Here is a 19,937-nt window from a genome sequence, read left to right on the forward strand (position 1 = left end):
TTGCATAACAGATTAACAGACAGCGATCTATTCATAAGATCCATCAAAACTAACTTTAAATTTAATATGCTGAAGGAAAAATGTTTTTACTAATTAGAAATTTAAAAAAGTTGAAAAAAATTTGATCTTAAACTTTTGCACAAAATTCAAATTGTAATCATGAGAAAGTTCAGTAGTTTATTTGTGTTTGTGCTGCTGTCGAATCGTAGCAGACGACGCGAGATGCATCATGGGCTTTAACTGACGTGTAAACAACCACCGCGTCGCTTGTTAAAAAGCTTGCAAAAATGCCGGATTCCGTAGAGGACTGTGATAATATTAATAATTTAGATATTGTAAAACTCGAAACGCGTCGGCGAGACTCGTTTTTGATAAAAATATTTATTCTTGTGACTTGTTTTAAAGTGTTGCTGATACCGACATAGTAAGTCATCAAATGTAACCTTACTGCACTTAAAAATGAAAATGAAAATAGTTCAATGAAAAATGATTTCAATTAATTGAAATGTGACTTCCAGTCATTCTACAGATTTTGAGGTTCACAGAAATTGGCTCGCAATCACACATAGTTTACCCATTCACGAGTGGTACACTAGCGATAAATCCCAATGGACATTAGATTATCCACCATTTTTCGCTTGGTTCGAATATGCTCTTAGCAAAATTGCAGTCTATGTCGATCCAAAAATGTTGGATGTCAATAATTTGAATTATGCATCGAGTAATACAAAACTTTTCCAAAGAGCAACTGTTATCATAGCAGATTTAGTTTATGCCTTTGGTATCAGAGAGTGAGTTAAATTTTCAATTTTAAGCCATACTTTTTTAAATTCAATCAATTATAAACATTTTCAGGGTAGGACAGATATATTGTGTTAAGTTTGAATCTTTCCAAAAATTGGTTGTTTTATCTTTGTGCAATATTGGATTACTTGTAGTTGATCATGTACACTTTCAATACAATGGATTTCTTTTGGGCATATTACTTATAGCATTAGCTAAAGTATCAAGAATCACTAGAAAGGTTTGTTTGTCAAAAGGTTAATCAATAAAATTTTAATGACATACTTATTTTTTTATCAGGCTCAAGTAATTCAAGGGGCCATGTGGTTTGCTATACTTTTAAATTTTAAACACCTTTATTTATATGTTGCACCAGCCTTTGGAGTTTGGCTTCTCAGGAATTATTGTTTCAAAGATAGTAGATTTATACCTAGATTGATGACATTAAGTGCAGTAGCCATTTTTGTACTTTCTTTATCTTTTGGACCATTTGTAAAACAAATTCCACAAGTAATTCATAAACTTAATTATGATTATATCATATAGTTGCAAAAATAACAAAAATTATAATAAATTCAATCAGGTTTTAGCAAGACTTTTCCCATTTAAAAGAGGACTTGTCCATTCTTATTGGGCTTCTAATGCTTGGGCTTTGTATGTGGGAGCTGACAAAGTATTATCTGTGATATTTAAAAGATTAGGATGGTTAAATCATGTAAAGACTGCTTCTATGACTGGAGGTTTAGTACAAGAAGAAACATTTGCTGTTCTACCTACTCCCAGTCCCCTAGTCACATTTATCATAACATTCCTATCGATGGTGGTCAGTATTGAAAAATTAATACACAAGTTACCTAAAAACTTTAAAGTAACCACAATTTATGTTTAGCCTGCCCTTTGGATGTTAGCTTTCAATAAGCGATTTTTCGGAGATCCAAGAAAATTTTTGAAGTGTATCGTTATATGTGCTCTGTCTTCCTTCATGTTTGGATGGCATGTCCACGAAAAAGCTATTCTCACAGCTATTGTGCCTCTATGGTAAACAATTTGTACCCTAAATGTATTAATCTATTCCTTAAGCTTATTAATTATAAATTTTTGTTATTTTAGCATTTCAGCTATGTTTGATGTATTCGATGCAAGGATATTTGTTATCCTAAGTTGTGTAGGATACATTGCACTGTTTCCATTGCTTTATCCACAAGAATTTACGCCTTTCAAGTTGATTTTATGGTTCATTCATTTAGTAATGGTCCGGTTACTTTTTAAAGCTCCAAATAATTCAGTGCCACCTACAAAATTGGAAAAACTTTACATTCGTATTTTGCCATTGATTACATGTTACGAGACATTTTTACATAAAACTTTATTCAAAGATAAGTTGCCATTTTTACCATTAGCCATTACCTCTATTTATTGTGCTCTTGGTATCACTTATTCATATGCTCTTTTATATTATAATTATTTGTGTAAAGATAATAGTTCATTACAAAAATTAAAAAAGACAAATAAATAAATCACTTAAAAGTAAAATTATGAATGATTTTGATAATAAAACGAAACCTTGTCAAAAGATTTTGCATAACGAACTTCGCCTATATGATCGAGAAATTTCATGTTACTAAACCATAGATACGTGTCGTTATAAATCATTAAATTTTTTATGTGAAAAACTATTAGCACTACAAAAGTATAAAATAGCGCATAAAACCATACAATTCGTGTTTTTTTTTTCTCTCATCAAGCTCCGAATTTAGGAAGATCGAACAGAAGTGAAAGGAAGATTAAAGTATCGTAACGCCATCGATGTAACGGACTTGACGCGATGCTGACCTCATCGCTCATTAAAAAAACACTTCGCGTAGCGATAATAATGTATGTGTCCTTCTACCGTGGAGCAAAATAATTTAATTTCAAAATCTGCTATCGATTTTAGTTAATCTTGTTACGAGTCGATTTAGCAGTTGCGAACGAAATTTTATGAAGTTGATCGCGTGTTATACAGTAAAGCGCTTTTAAAGTTTTATCGAACAAAGTGTCGCTTTGATAAAGTCAGCGGAAATGTGCGCTAATTAGTAGGGTTTGAATTTTCAAGACTGGTTTGTTAAAAATCCATCGAGTAATCGAAGAAGCAAAGATAAAAGTTCTATCGAGCCGAAAGACTCAACGGTACTCCTATAGCAATCGAACGCTTTTCCCCGTGCAATTTTCGTCGGTGTCTATATACGGGAGCCGCTTTAATCCACCACCCCCGAAGTTCAAGGTCCCGCAGCGCGTAACCATAGCACCAGAGCATTAAGCGAAGATCGAACTTCGCTGGGTACCGCTGCAGCCTAAACCATAAGAAGTTTAATAGAGCTCGAAACTTCACGTACGCAACTGCATCGGCCGACTACTATATCTATATACATATATACTGCACACTATCGCACACCGACTCGGCTCTCGGCGAGTGTAGGGAGCGGTGTTTGCGCTCCGCGAGACAGTGCGTGTGCGGTGCGGTGCGGTGGTGTGGTGCGGCGTGCAGGGGGGAGCCGACTTTTTCTACACGAGCCCTGCGCGGCTTCGCGCATTAATTTATTTATTTTTTTGTTATGAATACATGAAAACGAGGACGGAACGAGTTCGAATCGCGAGACGTGACTCGCGCGTGACAGAAAGAAAAGTTTATTTATTTTTTTTTTATGGGTAACCGATAACGTGCTTCAAAGAGTGCGAAACGAATCATACACGCTGCCCGTGACACACACACCGTCCAGTATCGTACTCAGTTTCTCCCATGATCATGTCTCACGCTGTCAGAGCTTTCGGAATTTCTATTTTCTGCTGAACCGATCCGGAGTTGCAACAATGGAGCTTTCTTGCATTTGTTTACACCGTTGCGATTGACAAGTCGTGATGCTGCAGAAATACCCGAAGGTTATGTTCAAGGGTGGAGTGGATACATATGACAGAATCTCACCCCTTTGATAGCGTGACCGAGTCGAAGATTTCAAATTTTCCACAGTTATTAATTATCTGAATCTCGATATAATTCACACCACAAGAATGGCTTCTGTTCAAAGAGCTTTCGCTCACAAACTTAATAAACAAAATGCAGCTGATGTCAGGAAACAAATAGCTTCCTCAAATTCATTTAACAGAGAGTTGGCTAAAAGTAAGAGTAGTGTGTCAGGATTCTCATCCACGGTAAGAAAAAAAGCTGATGTACGCTGATTGAAGATTGCAGGAGGTACAGTTTTATTGATGTGGTTTTTATTTTAGGTTTCGCTGTGCGAAGTGGTAGAGCCATTGGATTATGAAGAATTTATTATACAGCATCAGGCAATTCTTGAAAGAGATCCTCTACGATCCATTCTAGATTATCCTCCAAACGATGTTGAAGTGAAAGTAATCAAAAGAAAAATACGTACAGAAGAACCTATAGTTCCTTCCGAACCAATGTATGAAGGCTTTCTACCTGTTTCTGTAATCCTTATTGAAAAGTTTAACAAATAGTTTTAATGTATTTTTCAGTGATTCAGTCTCTCCATATGTAAGACAGTGTATAGAAAGTTTTACTTCTGATTGGGTTGTTGTGCATAGAAAATTTAGAAGGCGTGTTTCTCCTGTAGCTAGAGAGCAACTAGTACAAGACACACCTAAACAAGATTTTGAGGTAGGTTTGATTATTTGAGCATCGCTGACTGTACATTAAATTTTGCATTTTCATTTTAAAGGTTGATCAAGAGCAAAATAATGGATCAGGTTCTCCAAATGAAGAAGACTCAGATTTGTCTCAATGTGGATCTCAAGATACTCCAAGAGGTTCATGGGCAAGTTTGGATCTTCGTCATTCTCAACATGATCCTTTATTGCCAGGTGTCCTTGATCGAGTTACTCCAGAGAAACTGGATCAAATAAATGAACAAAAACGTTTAGATGATAGACAAGTAAGAAATATTTCCATACAGTTATATTTGCACACTTAATGTAAAAACTAACATATTATTTTTCATTTAAAATTATAGGAGGCATTATTTTCATTATATTCTCTACCCCCATCTGCTGATGATGAGTGGCAAGAAATAACACTTCCTTCAGAACCTACTGAGCCATTTGCACATAAAATACTTGTAAAATGTCTGCAATTGAAATTGGATTTAGAAGTAGAGCCTATATTTGCTAGTCTTGCTTTGTATGATTCGAAAGAAAAAAAGAAGGTACAGCTAATTTAAAAACAGGGAATATATTTTCACCTGCAAAATAACTATTTTTACATAAATGATTACTTTTGTTCTAGTTATCAGAAAATTTTTATGTGGATATGAATTCTGAAAATATTAAAAAAATGTTGGGAAATCACATAGCGTACAGTGATGTGAGTACTCTGGCCAGAAATTGTGTCATAAGCATAAGCAAACCTAGTCCAGATCTGTTTCTAGTGGTACGTCTTGAAAAAGTGCTGCAAGGAGATATATCTGAATGCGCGGAACCTTACATTAGGGACGACAAAAGCGATAAAAACAAAGAGAAAGTTCGAGCAGCGGCCGCAGCTGCATGCGAGCGTCTGGGCCGCTATCGCATGCCTCTGGCTTGGACCGCCATTCATCTTTCGGGCGTTTTGACCGGCAGTACTCAGTGCAATAACACAGGTAACAATGTCGGAAGTAATTCCAGTGTGGACGGAGACAATTCCAGTACCGGAGGATCGCTGGACCGAAAATCGACCAATAGCGGTATTGGACTTGAACAGTGGAGAAAAAAAGTCGACGTATCGAGTCGTCGCGGTTCTCTCGAGCGCAGGAATTCGGAAAAGAGGCACAGCTTGTATCCGGATGATTTGGCTCAATGCTTGGACAACTTCAGACCCATCACGTTGACGGTATCGAGCTTTTTTAAGCAGGAAAGCGAACGACTGCGCGATGAAGATTTGTACAAGCTACTTTCGGAGTTGAAACGTCCAAATAGTTCGAATCTCAAACGGCTCAAGAGTATACCTGGCACGTTGAAGTTAGATTTAAGCCCTCGACCGGAAGATCTGCCCCGCTGCCTCGATCCGGATTTAAGAAGGCTAAAGCCTTATCCAGATGAGAAGACTCGACCCGTCAAGGAAATTTTTGAGTTTCCCAGTGAAATCGTCTCACCTGATTTAGTTTATCGTAATTTGTTATACGTTTATCCCAAGGTAAGAATAGTATTCAAATTAATTGAATAAAAAACTCAAATGGAACTGCAGTTACATGGTAAAATTTTTTTACAGGAAACGAATTTCAGTTCGAGAACGGGATCCGCTCGAAATATCGCTGTCCGCGTACAACTCATGGGCGGAGAAAAAGAGGACGAGGCTCTTCCTGCGATTTTCGGTCGCTCATCCAGTCCAGAAATGATGCGCGAAGCCTTCACAACGGTTCTCTACCACAATAAGACTCCCAATTTCTACGACGAGATAAAAATTCGACTTCCAGCTGACCTCAGTGCCAGGCATCATTTGCTCTTTACTTTTTACCACATCAGCTGTCAGAAAAAAGCAGAACAGCCAAACGTCGAGACTCCTGTTGCTTATACCGTGCGTTAAAGCCTAAATTTGATAGCGACTCTTGCTATCTAAAAGTTCAACTCACGTTTCGAATAATTTTTAGTGGCTACCGTTGTTACGAGATGGACACTTGCAGTCCGGAGAATTCTGCCTTCCAGCCATGTTGGATCCACCTCCAGCCAATTATTCGTACATAGCTCCCGATGTTTTACTGCCTGGAACACGATGGGTCGATGCTCATCGAGGCGTTTTCACTTTGGTGCTCGAACCGATCTCTAGCGTTCACCCTCAAGACAAATACATCGATCGGTAAGTATAGTTGATAATAATAGCAACCTGATATTTCGCACTTGCAGTGCAATTATTAATAATCGTTTGAAAATATTTTCTGTGCAGATTTTTGATGCTCTGCAGCGCTCTCGAGCTCGGTCAAGTGCCTCCAAGGATCGGAGAAACGGGCATGGAGCAAGAATTCAAATCGTCCCTGCTGGAATTGTCGCGCACGTCGCAGACCGCGCTGATTCGCTCGTTGCCGCAGATATTCGATCAGCTCATCGCGCTTCTCGTCCGACCGCCGACCCTGCCCACGCAGCCGATAAACGTCGCGGCCACCGTTTTCGAGGCCATCGGTTTGCTCGTGCGTAATATCGCCAGTTTGCAAGACGGCCAGGTGGACATGCACGGCAGGCACCCGCTGCTGACCACCTACACGGCTTATCAGTGCAGTTTGTTGAGAATGAATCAGGGATCCGGAGCTCCCGTGTTCAGAGCCCGCAGCAATCCCGATTTACCGATCGAAGATCTGGAGATGGAGGCGCTCTCCAAAGGCCTCGATAGAACTTGCTCGATGCGACAGGAGGGTGCGCAAGTAAACTTGCAGAAGTGAGCATATCTTCCAAAATTTTTCAAAATTATTTCTCTAACGCATACTCAATTTTAACGCACTTTTACAATTTATAATTTAGCGGACAATCAACCAGACGATTGTTACACGAAGAAATTGTTTTGCATTGGGTAGTCTCGACCGGCCAGGCCAGAGAATTAGCTATGGCACACTCGTGGTTCTTTCTCGAGCTCATCGTGCGTTCGATGGTCATAAATCTCTCCGAATGTCACTTGCTCGATGCGCCTCGGAAGATACGTTTTTCGCCTCAATTTTGCGACGATCTTTCCACGCTGGTCGCCGCCCTCACAAGCGAAATAATCGGTCGATGCGGCAAGGACAATCGCGTCGCCTCGACTCTCACTCTGGGTCTCGGCAATTTTCTCTCTGATCTGTTTTCCATCATGGATCGAGGCTTCGTGTTGTCGTTGGTGAGAACCTCCTGCTGCTCGCTGGCGGACGCCTCGATGCAACTGCCCGAGTCGGCCGGCTTGTTCGCTCTCAAGCTGGATCTCGTACGCACCGTTTGCTCCAACGAGCATTACGTCGCCTTGAATCTGCCTTTCGGCACGTCGTATATGCAGAGCTCGGCGCCGGCCTCACCGTCGCCGTCGACCGGCAGCTCGGGAAGTCTCATCTCGACGCTGGTGGCCGGCGATCGGTCTCGTTTCGCCGAACTCAGCCAAGAATTTCGCCAGCAGCACTTCCTCGTCGGTCTCGTCCTGCTGGATCTGTCGACCAGTCTGGAGATACGCAATCCCATGCTGCAGAACAAAGCCATCGGTACGATTCGCTACCTCATGACGCAGCACGACGCCGATCCCAGACTGACCGATCCGTCGGCCAAGGCTCGTGTGGCGGCGCTATACATTCCATTACTGAACATTCTCGTGGAGGCCTTGAACCAGTTGTACCATTGGGACTCGAAAGAACGAAGCGTCTGCACCGACGAGAACGGAGCCATAACCCAGTCGGTCGCGTTGGCTATCGCGGGCAGTGGAGTCTCGGACTCGTCGAGCCCCACCTGCAGAGTTTCCCTGAGTTCCGAGGCCACTCGGCATTTGTTACTGTGCGCCCTGTGGATTATTAAGAGCTTGGAGAAAGCGTCGCTCATACAATGGATAAACGAACTTAGCCCCAGACGAGTACTTAGCATATTGCAATTGTTAAACATCGCCACTGCAGCTTTCGAGTACAAAGGAAAGAAAGCCTTAAAGAGATTACCATCTCAGGCGGCAACGAGCGACATAAAATCGAAACTCGAGGATGTTATCTTGGGTCAAGGGAGCGCCAGGAGTGAAATGATGATGAGAAGGAAGGAGAGATCTGGCGGTGACAGGCTCAGATGGCGAAAAGATCAGATGTCTTACAGGTAAGTCACATTTCTTTCCTCGAATAATATGACACAATTAAACATTAATGACTATCGTTTAATTTTTTTAACAGAATTTCTGAACAGCCGGAGGGCCGTGCAGTGGAGCAAGATGCTCATATCGAAGGTGCCTTAGCAGCCGAAGCCTCTTTAGTCGTGCTGGACACATTGGAAACGATTGTTCAAGCTGAAGGTGGAAGTGGTAAATTTTGTTTGCGTTAAAAATAATGATCTTTCAATTTTTTACTTTCTTCTTACCGCCATTCTTCTTTGAAACAGGAGGTATGGTCGGTGTCGTCCTGAAGGTGTTGCTACGAGCGTTGGCGCGAAATCAAAGCACGCTCGTACTGCAGCACATGTTCAACACTCAACGAGCCCTAGTCTTGAAGTATCACAGCGCGCTCTTCGACGAGGACGAGAATGAACAGTGCGGCGATCTTTGTCTCACCCTGCTCACGAGGTGCAGCTCGCCTCTTGGCGCGGTTCGAAGTCACGCCGCGGCTAGCTTGTATCTTCTGATGCGACAGAATTTCGAAATTGGAAATGTAATTCACTGCACAAACCTTCTTATAATATTTTCAATAACTCTGACTGTTTAGTTTTTTCACTTTTATGACTATTGTTTTAAAATATGGGCTTATTTTGATTAATAACCGTATATGAGATAAGACAGTGCTTATCAGACTTTTCGTAGATTATAAAGATGCGGTGTGAAAAAAGTACTAAAATCAATACGTATGTTTACAGAATTTCGCCAGAGTTAAAATGCAAGTGACTACCTCACTGTCTACATTAGTCGGCCGAGGACGAGCTCCGAACGAAGGTGCACTTCGTCGTGCTTTAAAAACAATATTAGTTTATGCGGAAAAAGATACTGAATTAGCCGATACAACATTCCCAGAACAAGTCAAAGATTTATTATTTAATTTACACATGATCCTTTCGGACACCGTTAAGATGAAAGAGTTCCAAGAAGATCCCGAAATGCTTCTCGACTTGATGTACAGGTAAGATGTCGATTTTATCAAGCGAGTGAACAACCAAGATCTTACATATTTGCGTCTTATTCCAGGATCGCTAAAGGTTATCAAAGCTCGCCGGATCTTCGTCTCACTTGGCTGGCGAACATGGCTCAGCAGCACATGGAGCGCAAGAATCATACCGAAGCAGCGATGTGTCTCGTGCACAGTGCGGCACTGGTCGCCGAGTACTTGTACCTCATGGAGCCAGGAGCCGGTGGACGACCGGTGGGCGCCGAGGCCTTTCATCCGATCACGCCCAACGCCCTGGAGGAGAGCGCCGTCGGGGACGACGTGGTCGCTCGTCGAGAGGAGGGCCTCTGCCTGGGCGCTCACTTCTCCGAGAGCGGCTTGGCCGGTCTGCTGGAGCACGCCGCCAGCTCGTTCTACACGGCGGGCATGTACGAGGCCATTCCGGACGTCTACAAGGTGCTGCTGCCGATCGCCGAGGCGGCGCACGACTACAAGAAGCTCGCCAACATTCACAGTAAACTCAACGACGCGTACACCAAGATCGAGCAGCTTGCTGGCAAGCGAGTCTTCGGCACGTACTTTCGCGTGGGATTCTACGGGGCGAGATTCGGCGATCTAAACGGCGAGGAGTTCATTTACAAGGAGCCGACGCTGACCAAGCTGCCGGAGATTTTCGCGAGGCTCGAAAACTTCTACGCCGATCGCTTTGGCTTCGAGAACATTCTAATTATCAAGGACTCGAACCCGGTTGATTTGAGCACGTTGGACGAGACTAAAGCCTACGTGCAGATTACGTACGTCGAGCCTTATTTCGAACCTTGGGAATTGAGACACCGGCCGACTGTTTTCCAGAAGAATTTCACTATAAGTACGCTTCATCCATTGTCTGATATTCATTAGAAAATTTTCGTTTTTGTCCTGCGTTTATTTACTTGAAAATTTTACCATTGCAGATAGATTTATTTTTGCCACTCCGTTCACTCCTGGAGGTAAAGCACACGGTGAATTGCGTGAACAATGCAAGCGGAAAACTATACTAACGGTGGAGACATTTTTTCCGTACTTGAAAACAAGGATTCGAGTGGTTACTAGAAAGCAAATAGTGTTAAGTCCAATTGAAGTGGCCATAGAAGATATTCAAAAGAAAACTGCCGAGGTATGCTGAAGTTTTTTATGATAGACTGATGACCCAAAAAAAAAAATGATTTCACAAATCAACTTTTTCATGGTTTAGCTTGCTGCAGCCACGGTTCAGGAACCGCCCGATGCTAAAATGCTACAAATGGTGCTACAAGGTTGTATTGGTACAACGGTAAACCAAGGTCCAGCTGAAGTGGCCAACGTATTCCTTTCTGAAATGCGAGAGCCGAATTATCAACCCACTAAGCTTCAACACAAATTACGCCTCTGTTTCAAAGATTTTTCCAAAAAGTGTCTGGATGCTTTGCGAAAGAATAAAAACCTAATAGGTTCCGACCAGCGCGACTACCAACGCGAGTTGGAAAGGAATTATCAAAGGTTTACCGAACGATTGACACCTTTAATCGTGTGGAGGTAATTATGAACAAAAAAAGTTTTAAAAAATACGGTGAAATAAAATGATTTTTTTTTAATTTTAGTGGTCCGCTACCATCAGTTCCGTCGTACACGAGTCACTATGGAATGAAGACGATGTCCCCGAAATGGTAAAACGACGGAGAGCAATCCATGTAAAAAAAGCCAAAGAAGATACTTTTTATTTATGCATTTTAAAAGCGCATTTAATGTTAATTCTGAAATTACGTTATTTAAGCTGTTCTTTCATGCAAGTATTTTTAATAATTTCCATATAATCGTGTATAGCAATTTATTTTTTACGCTTAAATTTTTTTTCTAATTTCGATTCATTGATGTCTGTGATTCCATGTACAAAAGAACAGCGTAATGGTTCTTTATTATTATTAATATTTTTTTTTTATAAATTTTTTATAAATTGCATTTCAAGTATGAGCACGTCTCATAAGAAAAAACAAATGGGGGAATGAGACAAACGTCAAGTACAATTACATATATTTGTAAAAAAAAAAAACAAAAAATTGATACACAGACATTAGCATTTAAAGTTGAACAAATGTTATTCCATACAGTTATACTCATAAGTACAAGGGCAACTCGTGTTATTATTACTTTTTACGATTAATTTTTACATACACAATTTATATAGGTATGAGATCTGCGAAAAATCATGACAAAACGATTTTTATTATATTATAATAAAAAAGAAAATAGTGTTAATAAACTTGCTAATTTTTTCCAATACACTCTTGCAGTTCAATTTTTCTCATAAGGCATTTTCTATTTTTCATTATCCAGCACGATCTCGTATCAATGAGGTTCGAGCGCAGTTGTTTCTCTCTCTTTTCTTGTTGTACTCCGCATCGAACGAAATTGCACGAAGCACAAAACGAGAGAGACTAATAAACATCGTTCAACTCTGCAAAAAGAAAACTCTCTCCCGTCGCGAATCGAGTACGCGGGGGACGCGACGCTGAAAGGCCGGGAATGTCCGTAGCGGGAACTCGACGAAGATATTTGAAATTCACGGATTACACACGATCTCTGTGATCGACAAAGCTCGGCGCGCACCCGCGCAAGGCTCGAGCTGTCTTCTTTGCTTTTTCTCTCTTTCGGCATTCGAATACGCGCGTACAAACGTAAATATACGACGACCGGTCGTCGCTTCCTCGTTGTGTACGAGGGGAGGCTATATAGGTGAAACACTCGCCAGGCGTGAATATCGAGAGAGAGAAAAAGAGAAATGAGACAAAAGAGATGAAAAAGAAAGGAAGGATATTGGCCGTGGGTGGGTGGGCATATGTATACATACAGAGTCAAAAAGGCAAGTCGTATCTTTTCCGGCCGACCGGCCGATCCCCGAACCTCCGACCGATGCCAATTTGTTATTCGCGCACAAGTCGGGGGGGTCTGTGTCTGTGTGTGTGTGTGTTTCAAGCGCGTTAATCGATCCCCCGCAGCAGCAGCACACTTGGCATGAGCTCGCGAGTATATAAGTCGCATTATATATAAGGCGCAACGCCAGCAGAAAAAAAAGGCCTTCTTCAAGCGGCGGCTCGGCCGCGCGCACAGCAGCAACCCAGTCGAGCGCACCGAGTGCGATAAGAGAAGCTCGTGGGCGCGCGCAAAAGAGCACCGGGCGACTGCATCTCTCTCTCAAGACGCTGGTGGTAGGTAGCAGAGTAGTATATCAGCTCATACCTCGACTCGTTTCGCTCTCATCCCTTTTTCCGCCGTCTTCGGCAAAATTTATTCCAATATTTGACGTTACGCTATAAGGACTGTTTGGGAGGGAGAGAGAGAATTAGACTTTCACGAAGAGCTAGCTACCTTTTAAAAGTTCATCGAGCAGCAGCAGCGGTATATATCTGGGTTGCTGCGGGTCGTCGTCGTCGTCGTCGGCGGCTGACGCGGCTCGCGCGCCGCCGACCGTACAGCTTTGGCCTTTGTCTCTTATACTCTCGCGCGAAGAGCTTTCCTTCTCTCTGCAAGCTCCGGGATGTATTCTCTCTCTCTGTCTCTCTGTCCTGCCTCGGCGGTTCCCGAGGAAAAAGTTAATTAAAATTTCAAGACACTTCTTGCGCGACGGTATCGTTCGCTTTAGCATTTGCCTATATATGGAGTTTCGTCGCTCGAGCAGAGAGTCCCATTGTAGCTGTTGTTGTTGTTTGAAATATTGAATTTTCGAGCTTTTGTACTGTACTCTCTCTCTCTCTCTCTCTCTCTCTCTCTCAGGACAGAGAATTCCACCCTTTCCTATACAATAATACGTATAACGAAGCTCCGCGTGAAATCGTGTTGCTTTTTTTTTCTTCTATCGCGTGTAAAGATATATATTACAAGCACGCGTCACGGGTGATATCGCAGCCCGAGAAAATGCGTCACGCGTGTATTTTTTTGTCCTCCCCGCACAAGTTTCAAGAAAGTATACGTAGGTATATAGCTACGAACGCACGAACAAAAGAGATAAAATATATTTTCCACGTCTTGAAGTACGATCAGTTAACCCGCGCGCGGGAAAGATTCAGGTGCGAATGCGGGCGGAATTTTCAAAAATTCATTGCTCTTATACGCCGCTACGGGGCACGCGCGCGTAGACGTAATAATTCAAATGATTTAACCCACTCTTGGAAAGTCTTCGTAAAAAGGCGGAGGGGGGTAGTAGTGGAGAAGGAGGAGGAGGGTCCATAACCGAAGTGTGTGTCCGTGTGAAAATTTATAGACTTTTAAAAGCTGGTGGGTCCTCGAGCCGCTCTTCATCATTCTTATATGGGATCAGCGCACATACGTATATAATAAATTCTTTCGTTGTCCTTGTTTCGGTGAAACTTGCGAAAAAATGTATAGAAGAAAAAATGCTCATGAATTAAATCGCGCACGAACGACATTCGGTAACGGCGCCCCCCGTTCGAAGCTCGCGCGGGTGCAGCGGTAGCAGCTATAATCTGTATCGGGCTCGTTTGTGCGTAAACATCTCGTGTCGAGGCACGAGAGCAATGAATTACTACTGCTCGCGCGATATCGCGCGCACGGCTTGCAGCGGGATTTCATTATATATACATGTTTATAATATAATATGGTACCTGAAGGTGATGATGCCTATGCTTAGCCATCTGCTATTGCACTCCCCCACTAACTTGCAAAAAAGGGCGAATGCACACAAAAAACTAATCAGTAACGCGCCCAGTCCCAAAGAATATACCTCTAAAATTTCAAAGCGATTGTACGAAACGATTTTAAGTTATCATATGACCGCTAACGCACGAAAATCAGGCGAACTGGCTATGATACGACTTCGCTGCGCTCAGCTTATGATGATACGATACAACAATTATTAATTAAAACCACTAGCGATTTTATGCAAATTGCATCGTTATTTTATGTAAAGGATGAATAAAATAATAATATTCTAGTAAACAAATAAATTATTTTATTTAAATTGTTTTGTTTTTGTTTTATTTATTATAAATTTGATAAAGATACCTCTATTATGATTAACGAAACAAGTATTCGTTTATACGATATTTTGAATTCCGCGCGTAGCGTTACAAGTTCTTTATAGATGTCTACATAGATCGTATAGTGCACATAAAGTCAGTAGTAATTACAAAGCCGTTGGGTGAACATCTAAAATTTGATCGGATCGATCTCTCCAAGTGATTTTCTTGGAAAAAGTGAAAGTTGTGCCATGTGTTTTAAATAGCCTTTAGTGTACAGGTGCAGTCGGAAGAAGTTATACGACAGTGTATTTCACCATTTACCACGTGTTGTGACAAAAATATTTAAAATCCAAAGAACAGTACTTTGAATTATTATCTAAACAATACGTTGATATTATCAAGATGCCAGGCAAAAGCAAGAGAGGAAAAGCCGGCAGGCGCAACAATTCCGACTCCGCTGACGAATCTGCGACGGATACCGGCAGCTGCATTTCGGACGCTCGCGACAACGTCCCGAGCGAGGCTAGTAACAACGATAAAAACGACGTAGACGAGAATTACGAGCAAGTCTCGTGCGATGACGATATCGACGGGCTCACGTCCAAATCCGCCCAGAGCCGAGTGTCTCACTACCTCAAGGTCGGCAAGTCTTTTACGGACAAATGCGTGCCGGATTTCATCGAGGGGCGAAAGTTCACGCTCGCGGACGCCATCGAGAGAAGCTTAAAAAAGGGCAGAGGTGAGGAACGAAGCGCCGCTGCCAAACTGAGTACCTTGATGTGTGCTCAACTCGGCGATTGCGCCGAGGACGTGTACAAAGATCTCAAAGCGACGATGATGAAAATTGCCAACGATAACGCGGCCTCGATCGCTGGCAGGACCGAGTGCTGCTGGTCTCTCGGCATGAATCAATTTCTGTCCGGCAAAGATCTCGGCGAATTTCTCGAGTTGAGTCAGCTGTTGTCCAACGTATTCGCTGGTTCTTATCCGAAGGGAGACGATGTCGTGGCAAAAGTTACACCCGAGCTCGCTGCACTTCACGCTTCCGCCGTTTCGTCTTGGACATTGCTATTGACCACGATGAATTCCGGTGCCGTAAATAATTTACTGAAGAGCGCACGAACGAATACCTCCGTGCCGTCTCTCGATCAGTTGAGCGGATTGCTTCGATCTCCTCATTTGGACGTGCGCACGACAGCGGGCGAGGCATTGGCCGTGATCTTCGAGCTGGGACGAGGCCATTCGGATGATTACGAGCGAGTCTGGGCCGAAGAATTGGTCGAAACTTTGAAGGAATTGGCCACCGATTCGAGCAAGTCCAGGGCGAAGAAAGACAAGACCATTCAGCGAGCTACCTTCAGAGATATTCTGCGCTACATCGAGGAAGATATCGCTCCGGAAACTCGGATTAGATTTGGAAAAGAGACATTACTCTTGAACGGTTGGTGCGCTCGCTCTCGATACAATGCTTTTTGCAGATTACTCGGGCCCGGCATCAACATTCATTTGGCTGAAAATCAAGTGCTCAGAGATGTGTTTGATCTGGGCAATAAAATCATTGCACCCGTTGAAGATCCAGCAACGAAAGTCCCTAAACTTCAGAAAACTTTGGCGAATGCTGCAGCTTTTAAGGCTCGCACAAAATACAGAAACAAATGCCGAAGCCAGCGCTCGGCTGATTTGGACGCGGACGAATTTTAATCATTTATTGCTCTCTGGAGCGGTGCGGTTGTTACTGCGCACTCGTGCTTCTGTTTGTAAATATGTACATATTGTTGTTAGTCCTAATTTAGTTGTTGTACAATCTATTTTAATTGTTGTATGTGCATCTGATGTCTTGTTGTATATACATTTAATTGTTGTATCTTGTACCTATCTGCTAAAAATTTCTATTATTATCTTTATGTTAATTTCAATTCTTACTATCTGTATCAATCTGCCTTGGGACCGTATGGGGTTTATACCCCACGGTCCCAATAATAAACAAATTAAATAATCAAATAATCCACCATTGTTCAATTGTATAGCTATGATACGAGTGAAATCAAATATATTCTGACAATTATTCAGCATAACTGAAATATTTATTTTTCAAACTTTATATCAAATTGAAAAGTTTATCGTACAGTAATTCAAAATGGTGGTAATACTTTTTTCAAAAGATCAAGTATGACAGTCTTATCCTTATTATTCACATCAAGCTCGCAAATTCTTTATTTTTCTAATTGTTGAAAGGTCTAGTCAATCCACTGTTGAATAATTACTCAATGAGCTATGGTTGTAATGAAATCAAACATATTCTGACAACTATTTATAGGCAAATTTGAAAATTTTTATTTTCAAATTTTTATGGGGTCATTTAAGGGAACTACTATTTCCGGTACGTAGAGACATGAGCGAGGTTTTTTTGTGTTTCAAATTCAAATGAAAAAGAGTTTTCGCGGGTAACGGAAAAGGCCGTATATGAAGAGCGTGTATAAGCCACAGCTCTCTCTGCCATACTTGCCGGAGCGAGCGCGAGCGCACCATATTGGAAAATATCATATGAAAAACAATTAAAAATACATTTGTATGGACGTAAATCAATTCTTTAGTGAAGGATGCTTCTTGTTTTCTATGTTCGATCATAATTTAACAAGGAAAAACGATAATTATTGCACATCCAAAAGTAGTCATTTACAGATCGAAAGCGGTCAATCACTGGTATAAGTACCCTACAGATGTTAGACGTACTTTTGATACAGCGATTCAAGTGCGCGAAATTAGTCGTTTGCTTAATTCGCACGTTTGTTCAACGATTCGGATTAGCACGTCTCGAGCGTTCAAAGGTAAGAACGGTATAAGATTAAAAGTAAGAAGTTAACAAAAAAAAAAAAAGGAAAGAAAGAAAAATTAAGAAAGCTTTGGAAATTGGATGGGGAAAAGAGAGAGAGAGAGAGAGAGAGAAAATTTTCCAACTCCGTAAGAATGTAATTTTACGACAGCTATAGAAAATAATGTAAGTACATTATTGGCGAGAGGAGAGCAGCGCGTACCTATACGCGCCAAGTGTTAGCTCGATAACGAGCTGCTCGCGCGAGCACACGAGCTTTTGCGAGCTTTGGGATTTAATAGGTACTTTTACTTATAATAGATATACGTGCAGCGTGTAAAACCCAACTATCGTCGCGTACTCTCGTCTCCCAGCTCGCCCTCGAAGGAAAGCTAATCATTAGCGCGTCGAGGAGGAGAAGGAGGAGTAGGAGGAGCGAGTCGGGGTTTCGGGTCAGTGTGACAGCAGTGTTGAGAGAGAAAAAAAATTGGAAAAAAAAAGATACGATGTATAGCTTCAAGTGTAACATATCTCGCTCCTCGCTTCGTCGAAAATCTACGATTCTGCATCGCTCGTGCTTTATGGCGCGCGCCCTCGTCGAGGCACGGAATGCCTCGAATTAGACTTTGATTCGAGCGGAAGAGAAATGCTCGACGCGGCCAGTTGTGAGCGCGACCGTTAAAGCTTATAAGAGAGAGAGAGAGAGAGAGAGAGAGGATATGGTGGTCTTCGAGGGCAATAAACCGCACCGCTGCATATAACTACTGTACAGGCGTATCTCGTATGCACACACGTATAATACACAAACAGCGGGTAGATCTCTGCGCGGGCCTCGAGGATCGACGCGATTGCGGCTCGAGCTCCTATATATATACGATATCGTATATAAGGCCGCGCGCACGAGGATGACATTTTAGGACTTGGATGCGCCCCCACAAAAGCGAGCTGAAGAGGCGATAAAGCTCGCGAGCTATGTCAATCGGCTCGGTTCTCTACTGCCTCCTCTGCATTGTTTCCAAGATTAGGTCTCGTACACACGACGCGCGAATATATACAGTGCAATGGTGTGGGGCGGTATATCTAGCTGTGTGTAGCCACACGTCCACGTCGTAAAGCGAGCGAAAATTCCAGCCGATGGCTCTGCGACACCTTGACCATCTTCCTTTCTACATTCGTTTCTGTGCGGCGTATATAATACATATATACGGTGTAGCACGTATACAGCGGCGTCAAGATACCATGTAAACGGGTGAGTATTTTAAGGATGCGAATCGCGGGTGGAGCTTTTTTACGGAAAAGCTCGAGTAAGATCATTGGGAAATTTGTATCCAAAACGTATCTACGAAAATTGTTTCTTTACACATGAAATTTCGAGGCCGCAATATAATCGATTCGAAAAATTTTGTTAATGCGTTTTACATTCGTTTTAGTAAGTATTAATTCTACAGAAGATATAAAAATGGTTATACTCAAGTGGAGGTGAATCAATCAATAAATACTTAAAAAATATAAATGAACTTATAAGAAAGTAATGCAGAGGTCAAAAAACTCTTAAAGTCTGCAGAAGAACCGTTTGGAATTTTATTTTTCGATTCTCGCACGTGTGTCGCTTTGACCTCAAAATAATTACAGATTACGTATCTAGAGAGCAAAAAAAAACCCATGCATACGATCGATGTTTTTTTTTTTTTTTTTTTAATGGCTCGTTTCGCATTAACATTTGTTTAAAATAATTTCCAAACACGGGAAGAAACGGAACGACATCGCGTCTCACCGTACCGACTCGAGTCGCAGAGTAGGTGGTGGGGGAGAGTAATTAGTCCAAAAACTTTGAAAAAAATTGGAGATCAACGATCGACGTCGCGCTGACGACGATGACGCGACGATCGCAGTGGCGGCGGCAGCAGCAGTCGCACCCACGATTCACGTCACGATATACAAGAAGCCTATACCGTAATGTTTTGCAATGTCTCTGTCTCGCGTTTCGCTCTTGCTTTCTCTATACATCTCGCATGACGCGTGTAAGTCGGCTACACATGCCTACGGAGCCGTTTCTATATATCGCTGTATATTATCGTGCCACTGACGTCATTATAACGTGAGGCCCCTAAAAACTACTCCGCGGGGACAAACAGCTGTTCGCTTATATTTTTATAATACAGCTACTACCGAACCACGTGCTTTCAGTACGTATCACGACGCCGCGGAGTGAACAACCCACAAATTGTATACACACGATCGCCGAGCGATCAGTGATTTGTTTGTTTGTTTTTTGTTTGTTTTTGTTTTTGTTTGTGAGAAAAGAAATAAATAAATAGTGGCCCGCGCAACGATGCCGTCCGTGGTCTACAATCCATACGGACGCCGATCGATTCCATCGTACGCGGCGCGCACTGCGACTCTGCTGCATAATAATAATTCACGCTCGGAAATACGTACGGAGCATCGATCGTACGACATCGACGCGGTCTTTTCCCGCCTCGAGGATCCAAAGAGGAAGGGCCAGAACATCCGCGACGTCTACCAGCCCGCGGAGATCGAGCGTCTGCTCTGGGACGCGTGCGTTCACGAGCGCCGCGGCCT

At 42.4% G+C, this 19,937-nt stretch overlaps 3 protein-coding genes across 3 annotated transcripts; all 3 read left to right on the forward strand.

The window, feature by feature from the left end:
* Nucleotides 1-252: 252 nt before the first annotated feature.
* On the forward strand, nt 253-2,368 carry LOC106649466 (probable dolichyl pyrophosphate Glc1Man9GlcNAc2 alpha-1,3-glucosyltransferase). Its single transcript, XM_014366902.2, has 8 exons — nt 253-424; nt 519-791; nt 856-1,024; nt 1,084-1,293; nt 1,367-1,606; nt 1,673-1,821; nt 1,894-2,252; nt 2,358-2,368. The coding sequence occupies exons 1-8, from the start codon at nt 288-290 to the stop codon at nt 2,366-2,368; spliced, it is 1,548 nt and encodes a 515-aa protein (XP_014222388.1). The 5' UTR covers nt 253-287.
* Nucleotides 2,369-3,266: 898 nt separating this feature from the next.
* Nucleotides 3,267-11,792, forward strand: LOC106649707 (dedicator of cytokinesis protein 7). The gene is made up of 17 exons (XM_014367281.2): nt 3,267-3,972; nt 4,048-4,226; nt 4,300-4,441; nt 4,503-4,715; nt 4,794-4,985; nt 5,066-5,950; nt 6,026-6,331; nt 6,405-6,610; nt 6,698-7,183; nt 7,267-8,556; nt 8,631-8,758; nt 8,836-9,101; nt 9,304-9,563; nt 9,629-10,416; nt 10,502-10,704; nt 10,783-11,102; nt 11,168-11,792. The coding sequence occupies exons 1-17, from the start codon at nt 3,832-3,834 to the stop codon at nt 11,235-11,237; spliced, it is 6,075 nt and encodes a 2,024-aa protein (XP_014222767.1). The 5' UTR covers nt 3,267-3,831; the 3' UTR covers nt 11,238-11,792.
* Nucleotides 11,793-14,944: 3,152 nt separating this feature from the next.
* Nucleotides 14,945-16,243, forward strand: LOC106649468 (interferon-related developmental regulator 1-like). Its single transcript, XM_014366904.2, has one exon. The coding sequence runs from the start codon at nt 14,945-14,947 to the stop codon at nt 16,241-16,243; it is 1,299 nt and encodes a 432-aa protein (XP_014222390.2).
* Nucleotides 16,244-19,937: the final 3,694 nt, after the last annotated feature.

This window comes from Trichogramma pretiosum, unplaced genomic scaffold (assembly GCF_000599845.2).
Source record: "Trichogramma pretiosum strain Unisexual culture from Peru unplaced genomic scaffold, Tpre_2.0 scaffold132, whole genome shotgun sequence".
Taxonomy (NCBI): Eukaryota; Metazoa; Arthropoda; class Insecta; order Hymenoptera; family Trichogrammatidae; genus Trichogramma; species Trichogramma pretiosum.

Excerpts from the sequence above, each read along its gene's own strand:
- LOC106649466 (XM_014366902.2), top strand. The coding sequence starts at position 288 with ATGCCGGATTCCGTAGAGGACTGTGATAATATTAATAATTTAGATATT. Across the intron at positions 1,607-1,672 it reads TAACATTCCTATCGATGGTG|CCTGCCCTTTGGATGTTAGC; the intron begins GTCAGTATTGAA and ends ATTTATGTTTAG. Across the intron at positions 1,822-1,893 it reads ACAGCTATTGTGCCTCTATG|CATTTCAGCTATGTTTGATG; the intron begins GTAAACAATTTG and ends TTGTTATTTTAG.
- LOC106649707 (XM_014367281.2), top strand. The coding sequence starts at position 3,832 with ATGGCTTCTGTTCAAAGAGCTTTCGCTCACAAACTTAATAAACAAAAT. Across the intron at positions 4,227-4,299 it reads ATAGTTCCTTCCGAACCAAT|TGATTCAGTCTCTCCATATG; the intron begins GTATGAAGGCTT and ends TGTATTTTTCAG. Across the intron at positions 10,417-10,501 it reads CCAGAAGAATTTCACTATAA|ATAGATTTATTTTTGCCACT; the intron begins GTACGCTTCATC and ends TTACCATTGCAG.
- LOC106649468 (XM_014366904.2), top strand. The coding sequence starts at position 14,945 with ATGCCAGGCAAAAGCAAGAGAGGAAAAGCCGGCAGGCGCAACAATTCC.